The following is a 9410-nucleotide window of genomic DNA, read 5'->3' as shown; positions in this document are numbered from 1 at the left end:
AGTTGTCAAAGCCAGGCCTTTGTTTTCAGGATCACTTTCACCACCATTATCTCCCATCATAAAGAATATGGCTATATTCACACAGGTTCCTTTATCTTTCTACCTGCTGTAGGAAGCAGGTCTTGAAGAACAAAAGATGTAGTGCAAACGTTGTTGGTGTGAAGCCATCACTTCCCACCGCACATTTACAGGCGTTAAAAGACATTTTTAAGTCGGACTTTAAGTCTCATAGTATTAGTATATCACATTATAGCAGTGAGCTAACCAACAGGATACACTTACTATTTACCAAAGAATATTTACATTTTAGTCGGCAATTTTCCCACGAGTCTTGTTTGCCAGCCCAAGCTCTGTGCATTTGTGCAATTTCAAACGGTGAATGAAGATATTCACTGAGATGTGTCCTGTTGAAATGACGGCACATTTGTTGACATGCCTAACAGACAAGATCCTGATGCAGCAGGATCAGCAGCGAGCGCTTTGTTTGCTCTTGCACTGAACTCTTGATTCAATGTGTCTAATTATGCTGGATAGAGAGGTCTGTGTTAGTTCTCCTGTTCTGTGCAAACACTGCCTGAGCCCAGTTCAAACGCAGCTCAAATGAGCAGTGTACTTTAATGCTCGCAGGAAAGGTTAAGTTTACAGTGCTGTTTATAGTTTTTCATGTTTTTTTTTGGTTTTTTGGGCTAAACGTGTGACAGCAAGATAATTATTATGTGCTAACTTGTTTCTTAAAGAAACATAGTACTAAAATGTTAAAAGGGATTTTATTCAGGTCGCCTATGTTTCAAGCACACCACATATCATTTATGTCACAATGATAGCATGTTTTGTATTTTAATGGCCCATTTAAGGATGAGCATTGCACTTTACCTCTGGCTTTGGTGTGTAGCATGGCTAGCTCTCAGAATTTCGACCATGCATAAACTGTGCTGTGTTTGCAATAAAGTGTAAACATTTTAAATAATTATTAAAAAGTATTGTCCTAACATAACTATATTGTTTTTTATAAATAATAAACTAATACATTTTGCAGAGCAGTGGGAAGATTTGTTGCATGAAGGCTGGCCATAGACTGTATATAAAAGACAGACATAGTCACTGTGGCTCATTGATTTGTGGAGTGCCATTTTTTAAGTTCTTTTGTTTGGTTCTTTGATTTAAACCAGACGTCATAATTTAGAAAGGGAACTGAGCATACCAGATGCTCACATAGCAGTGATCTGTCACTTTCAGCCACGCCCTAAGGCAGGTCACATGTACGTCACAGTTCACACTGATTCACGTCAGGCTTCAGTGCTCTCTCTTCGCAATCATTTTGAGTTGGGCAATGGCTGAATTGTGGCTCTATTTCTTTGTTCTCCATGAATAAAAAACAAAACAAAACATACTTTTATATAGTGCTTACACAGTCATTAGCCACGCAATCAAATCAGTTTATTCAAATGCTCCAGCCAATGAAATCATGAAAAATATTCCTGAGAGAGTGAAATGGTTGCTTCTGCAGGTCAGAATCAAATTTAAGAAGGCTGTTACTTGTTAACATGTTACAAAGTAACAATCTTACTGTAATTACATTGCATGTTTCAGTAACACAGTAGTGTAACGTGTTACTGTAGTAATTCAGTAACTATAATACATTTAATATTATGTCGTTATTTGTTTTGCAAGTGTTCTTTAAACAACTGTGTGCTGGGCAGACAGAAAGAACAAAACCATCCTGCACAATCCTGCTATAGGATTATAGCTATAGGTTTATATTGCTGGTGATAATGTGACAGTGCATTTTAGGTCATTTGATGGATTAACGAGAAAGTAATGCAACAAGTAGTGTAACTAATTATTTTCTCCAATTAGTAATTAAGTAATATATTTCATTACTTTTAAGAAAAGTAACAAGTAATATTTAATACATTACTTTTTCTTGAGTAACAACTCAGACACTGGTTATGTATGAAAAAGCTTTGTAACAGCTAGATTGGCTCATGCTAACTGCTAATTAAAGATATGTTAGCTTGGTTTGTGAGTGATTGATGGTTGGTGCTACAAAGATTCCTCTTGAAGACACGTCGATAAGTAACAGGTGTATATGCTACCCATTGCATACCATGTCTTTTCCTCTATTTTAAATTAGACTAAATTTACCATAAACTATAATTTACAAAATGAAACTTGAGTCGGATTAAACACGATGTTTCACTAAGGATTAAGACCATGCACTGAATAAGAAGGTGTCTACTGAGATCATAAATCAGGTGAGAAAGACTTCTATAAAACCTGACATATTTTTTAAAAACAGAAGAGTCGCCTGCAGGGTTTTGGAAAGACAGCAGGGTGCAACATTGGTTTTACTTGCGTCCATCATTTCCGTCATTTATATACAGGCTGTGTGAAGCGGAACTCACTACTCAGTATGTCCAGGACTAGATAGTGTTTTCACTACTTTACAGGTCTGTCCGAAAGCAAAGTATACAGGACTCAGTACTGTCTGTGATTTATTTTTTGTGTTCAAAGCACTTTGTAACTATGTTTTTAAAGTGCTATACAAATGAAGGTTTGCATTATTAATTATTATTATTTCACAAACTATAAAGCTTCAGTGCCCAGTGCCATCATGCATTATTCTGAACATGAAAAAAACGACCACAAAGTTGATTAAGTTGGAAGAAAAGCACTCAGCATAATATTTGCTTTAATTGCGTGACACAAATTAGATATTTAATGGGGGATATGAAACGGCTCCCTATGCGGTCCTTTACACAGAGCTCCCTATTTTACAGCGAGTGGGGAGTAGTGAGTGGCCGAATGATTTCCAACACAGGGTCTTTGTGCCGCCTCGTGATGTAACATACATAAACATAATGTTTACCCACAATAATTTGCATATTTACCTGTCATGGGATAGGCCACCGCTTTGGCACTACTCTGTGTCACTAAATAACAAATCCACAATTACGACGGGAAACAAACGCAGCAATGACAAACACACATGAGGTGTTGTTATTGGATAAATACGCCAAAAGCAGAGCTACCTGGTGTTTTTACAACTCAGGGTTAGCTAATGAAACGAGGCCCTAATATCACCTGCTCACGTCAGGTGACTCTCCTGTCGTTATTAAACGAAAGTCTCAGGTATTCCCATGTCAGCCGTGTGCAGAATTTAGAACAACGCGTTTCTTCAACCACATTTCGCACGACTAACAAAAAGTAAGGAGAGTCACGGTTGCTATGAATACAAACAAACTTCTCTCTCCAATCTTTCGCTCTCCTCGCCTCTCCCTCCAATCCCCTCCCCTCCTTCCTCCTCCCCCCTCCGCTAATGTTTTGTTGCCGGGGCGACAGAGGCGGTTCCCTTCGCTCCAGTGATTTAAGACGAATACCTCTCACGCGCTTCCCTCAGTTCAGACTGCCGGTCCCTGCATGGCAACAGGAGCGAGGGATTCCCCCCCTGCCCCGTCGCCCCAGTCTATCTTCCCGTTTAGCATCGTTTCAGCTTTAAAAATGCAGCAGCCCGGCAGCTTTTAACCCGTTCGCGGCGGCATGTCCTGGAACCAAAGTGTAATGCGCGACGCGGAGCAGAAACTTTAACAAAACCCGGGGGATATTTAAAGCAGTGCAGCCGCATCCTCAGAAGAATCTTTTCAAAAGGGACTCCGCATATATATACATTTATATATGTGTGTGTATATAAACTCTAAGCGATGAGGTGTGGACCTGACAAACTTTTAATGACAACATCTGACTGACTAACATCTGCTTGTTGGACTACAAACAGCCTGCGCTCGCCCCAGGGATCAGCCCGCGAGGATTTACGTTATTTTTCTGTTTAAATTTCAGGCAGCCTCCAAATGACGTCGAGATGGCATTAGGTGGAACCCTTCTGCCCTCCATATCCACCTTTGCCAGCGGCCCCACTATCAAGAGTAAATCTATAGGAAACGCCAATTTAGTGAGTATCCTGTGGTCACTTCTTATTACGCACGCATGCCAAAAAAATAACACTGTGTGGGGTAAAAATAAATAAATAAATAAAAAAGCATCAAGGAATTGGGTGCAGTGTATTTCTAGGGTGTTTGGTTTTCCAGTGTGTCTCTCCCATGTTGTTACACTACAGCCAGGGCTTGACACCACGCTCCAGTGGGGCGTGCACCAGTTTACACAGGCTGCTTTAGCGTGGAGACAGTGAGACATGCACGGAAAGCGCACATGGGTTACTGTACTGCTCCGTGGAGAGCATCCAGCTTGATTAGCTTTCCAATTAAATGCAGTTCAAATTCAAAATATTGAAAGGAAGACTATTCTGACTCTGATCATTAAAAAGAGGCCCACTCTTTATTCACCACATATACCTGTGCCTCTTCTCGTGCTTTCAGCTACAAATCAGTATTCTTGGGAAGTGCTTACAGCCAAGGACACTTTCTACACCACACTCAGCTCTGTAGCTAAGCTGTCATAATAATCAGTCTCCATACTGCAGATCCAGGTTCCCTTCACTCTAAATTAACCTGTTTTAGGGCTGTTTTCAAGCAGGACAGACAGGATAAAACCCTAGTGTGATTTTCTCGACTCTGTGCCTGTAAAAACAGCAACATGACACAAATGAGCAAATTGTGCCAGCACACTCATAATTGCCTCTCTAACTTTCCCGTAGAGATGGAAGGAGGAGTTGTCCCATCTTAAGAGATCCAGCGTGCCAGACGAAAGCAGCTGCCCCGACCCAGACCATCCTACTGCCACCAGCATGTCCAAGAAAGACACAGAGCTGGACCTGGACTTAGACTATGACTTTATTTTGTCCAACTCTATTCTGCAGCAGCAACAGCAACAACAACAGCAGCAGCAGCAACAACAGCAGGAGGATGCCATGGCATGCACCTCTGCCCAGGGACTGTCTCCTTCCCCTGGGTCTTTCACCTCATCTTACCCTCTACCTTCCCCTCAGGGAACTGCCAGCGAGCTGCTCTACACCATCCCAGACATCAACGATGTTTCGCCCTCTGGAGGCTTTGTGGCCGAGCTCATGAGACCCGAGCTGGATCCGGCTTACCTCCAACCCACGAGCCTCCACGGGAAGTTTGTAGTCAAGACAACAATGGACATGGGAGATTACAACCAAGGCATGAACGTTAGTAAGGCTTGTGTTAACGCTGTGTCAGACCCAACTCCCTCACGTGCCTCGACGACCTTCGCGTGCCACAGGATAAAGCAGGAAAACCCCAGTAATTGCACCATCTCACAACCCATGGACCTACACCTGGCTGGAGTAAACTCCCATGGACGAGGAAGCCAGCAGCAGCAGCGCCCCAGCCACTTGGATCTTGGGTTCCATGGCAGAGGGCGCTCCATGACAAACAGCAGGTTATCCTCATCCTCTTCCCTCTCCCCGGACCACCCCCTGAGCCGGGAACACCAGGTGTTGGGCCATTCCCACTCTCAGATCCCTCTTCCTCCACAGGGATACCACCATAGTTCGCCACCGGGGTACACGTCCTACGCCCAGACATCATCCATGCAGTACCAAGGTTAGAGCGCATTTCAGACTCTTAAAACTTTGTTTTCTTAAAATCTGTTTAAGAACACAACTTATACAGAGTCAATGGTTTTAAATGGGCCATTTGTTCAAAGTGTTGCACATAAAAGGATCTTGTCCTCGTAAAACTCTTTAAAAGTCTAGCCCGCATACAGAATTTGAATTTCTATAGAATCTGTGTTGTTTGTTACTTTAAAACATTAAAACTAACCACTTCTCTGTTGTGGTGGAGTTTTTTTTTTTAATTAATTGTGGCACTGTGCAGTGTTTTGCAGAGAAGTATTAAAGCTTTTAGAATAGCAGCTTTATTTTGCACAAACTTTTTATATGATTTAAGAGGGGCTGATGTTTTCTGAGGCCCTTCAAAGTTCGAGACAGAAGATACATTATTTTTAAACAAATATTGAATTTTTATGCCTCTGTTCTATCGGCTATAAGCCTACCCCACTGTTCAGTGATCTCTGATATAGTTATATGTTTTCTCTGTTCATGTGGAGTATGATTAGGGATCACAATAACAGTTATTGTTACATCTGTTTTTTGACTCCACAGAACCCCTCATGATCTCTACTGGTGACTGCATGCCGGAGGAGCCAAAGCCTAAACGTGGTCGACGGTCCTGGCCGAGGAAGAGAGTGGCGACACACACGTGTGACTTTGTCGGCTGCGGGAAGACATACACAAAGAGCTCGCACCTTAAAGCGCACCACCGCACACACACAGGTATGCAGATGGGTGTTTGACGCTTCTGGCGTCCGCTTACACTAGTGTTAGCTTTTAGCCTTAGCAGCTCTCATTAAGCTTATTCTCTTATTTAAGTGATATTTTCCTTGTTGAACATCACTTGCTCATTATGGACAAACATGTTTGAATAAGGGCTGAAAGGGTGGGGGTTGGGAGGGGGACTTGTTTAGCAGGTGCAGTAAAACAGGTTGATACTGATCCCTTTTCAAATACAAACCCCAGGCTGGGTGGTTTGGCCTTTACACACTAGCTGCAGGACAGGATGGACCTCTTTTTCTCCTGAATGTGGGGAAGGCTGGGCCGTTTTTAACCTCAGGGCCAGTGCTAACCGCTCTGTGTGTATTGTGTTTCCATCAAAGGGGAGAAGCCTTACCACTGCGACTGGGAGGGCTGCGGCTGGAAGTTTGCGCGTTCGGATGAGCTCACCCGCCACTACAGGAAACATACAGGCCACCGGCCGTTCCAGTGCCAGAAATGCGACCGGGCGTTTTCAAGGTCAGATCACCTAGCTCTCCACATGAAGAGACACTTATGAGACTTGGATGGTCAGTGGTTGAAGGCTCCAGTGGGTGGGGAAGGGGACATATATGTACGTTAGCAGAACCCTGAACAAACCTGTGACCTACAGTTTTTTTTTCTTTTAAACCGCGATTTGCCTTCAAACTGGCGTCAAGCAACAAGACAAGCTGTGGTGTTCATGGCAAGAAAAAAGAAACAAAAATGAAAGAGCGCTGGATCTTTAAGAGCCAAGAATTTCTCTCAAGACTGATCCCATGCTCGCACGTTGTGCAGGTGACTCGACAAGACCTCTCAGCCAGGGTTGTAAACTTTTTTTATAAAAGGGACCAAACTGGAATTTGTGTTATTTAACTGACAAAACTTGGAGGACCAGGTGCCAACTGTTTTTTGGGGTTTTTTCGAACTGGAAGTGTATTTTTGTCAGGGAAACCAGGAGCAACAGAAAAAACATCTCCAGAGGCCTTCTACCAGCAACATGTCTTCATAGGCCCTGTTAACGACACACTGTACAATTAAATACATATATATTTATATTCACATTTCACCTGCGATGCCATTGATTTCAGGTACAATGTTAATTTATACAGAATGGTGCTCAGTAACTCTGAAGGGTTTTTTTTTGTTTGTTTTTGTAATAAAAGGTACCAAAGATTATGAAAATATACAAAAAGGGTGAAATGAAAAAGTGCCATATGGTTTTTGTGTTTCTTGGAAACCTCTCTTCCACAATCCGACTTAAATCAGGTAAACACTTCATTTTTTTTTAAAAGGTGATGGCAATCTTCAATGCACTGCAGCTGCAAAGTGCAATAATTTATATGAGACGCTTGTATTTTTGTATTGAATGAATAACTCTGAACAAATATTTGTTTGTTTATAGCCAAAATATGTAATATAATCTTGAACTTTGTACATTTGTAAATAATAATTCTTTGTTATTGTTTTGTATTTTACATTATAATAAAATGTATTTGGTATAAGAAGAAAAATCTTTATGACCTTTATGCCATTTCATTGACAACCTTTGATATCTAAAGACATGAACAGTTGGCAGGATGAAAGACATTAGTCCTATAAAAAAAAAGTTTTACAGTAGGTCGAAGATTACCGCACTAACCTCTGTGGTAATGGTGAGATGACTCCAGGCGACCTAACACAATGTTGCTGTTAAAAAGGTTTTCAAAAGAAAATTCACTCCTACAATGTCGCACTTCCCTGGAGTTCTCTTTCCACCTGTCAGGCGGATGAATTGGGAGGACAACTGAGTTGGTGGCTGACATTCAAGGGTGACACCAAATCTGACACCGATGTGCACAATAGTAGTACAAGCCCTTAGATATGCTGCGGTGAGATAGATGACCTGAGACTTGCAGCACTGAAAAGAGCTCAGTTGAAAGGTGATGTTGTTGAGCCATTAAGGCTCTAGACCTATACTGTGCACGCCTCACAGTGGGACCTCATAGAGAGATTTTGACTATAATAACTGTACATATTTTTATGTATGTTAAATAAGTTTAAAATACAGATGGTGATCATTTTTAGATATTTAAATAGCCCTTCATTTTGACAGGGGAACTTAAAAATGTATTAAATCTACCACTGAATCTAATACTGGGTTTGCAACAGTTGTGCTATTTATCACTAAGTATTTTGATTTGCAACAAGATGACATTATAGCACCTTTGCAAAGAATTTTAATAAATTTATCAAGAAAGAAAATAGTAATTTACATCCTGATAAGAAAGAAAAGGGTAAAACCGTACAAGAACCCATGTATGAGTATTACTTGTGTAAGTATTTAGATGTTGACACATTTGCTGTATAGTTGCATGTGTTAAAGTGCCACTTGGCAGGTGGGTGAAACCTGAGATCAGATGTAGTGGTGAGGCAGCGATTAAAAAAAATAGAGACTCACCTTAAATTAAATCCTGAGTGAATTTGTACTGTGGCCTCCATTGGATTTGTTTTCTTTGAGGACTACGTGATCGCCTGAGTGGTGCTGCTGCTGTGGCTCTAAGGTTTACTGCTCTTTGAGAGTGTACAGCCTTTGAATACTACAACATTTTTATTATATTTTCTTACAATATGAATTTATAAGATAATTCAAAACATCACATACTGATTATAGAAAAACATCCTATATTTAGGACATTATGGCATTCTTTAGAGGCTTAAGTACCACAGCACAGGGATGAGAAGGGGAAAAGAATTATGCATCTAAGCCCATGGGGGTAGCATTGCATTGCTCCATTTGTTGTGAGTGGTAACCCCCAGTCACACATCTTCAGGCTTGAAAGTTGGAAATATATTGTGGTCTATGTTGCCCCCTATAGGTTTATTTGGTTAAAGCACAGCACGAGCCCTTCAGCACTGAGGAATCTCCCTTTTAATTAAGAATTACAGTTCATAAAGCAGACAGCTATAATTGCAGGTGTCATTTGTAGTGCTTATTGCCACAGAAAGAATATGCTAATTTTCAATGTCTTTTATTCAGCATTTTAATGACTAAAGTGTCAGACGGATTGTTTTTGTTTTTTTAGTGTAGTGAATGCATGTCTGAACACAAGTGAATATATACATTTTTTTTAACATGAAAATGTATAAAAGTGAGTATACA

General features: G+C 41.0%; 1 protein-coding gene across 1 annotated transcript; it reads left to right on the top strand.

Annotated features, from left to right (window-relative positions):
• Positions 1-3383: 3383 nt before the first annotated feature.
• On the top strand, positions 3384-7776 carry klf4 (Kruppel-like factor 4). Its single transcript, XM_031754629.2, has 5 exons — positions 3384-3706; positions 3838-3949; positions 4652-5522; positions 6083-6253; positions 6634-7776. Exons 1-5 carry the CDS (start codon positions 3702-3704, stop codon positions 6807-6809), a joined length of 1335 nt encoding a protein of 444 aa, XP_031610489.1. The 5' UTR covers positions 3384-3701; the 3' UTR covers positions 6810-7776.
• The last annotated feature ends 1634 nt before the right edge of the window (positions 7777-9410 follow it).

The sequence above is a fragment of the Oreochromis aureus genome, linkage group 7 (genome assembly GCF_013358895.1).
Source record: "Oreochromis aureus strain Israel breed Guangdong linkage group 7, ZZ_aureus, whole genome shotgun sequence".
Taxonomy (NCBI): domain Eukaryota; kingdom Metazoa; phylum Chordata; class Actinopteri; order Cichliformes; family Cichlidae; genus Oreochromis; species Oreochromis aureus.
This window is presented reverse-complemented; position numbering and strand designations above follow the sequence as displayed.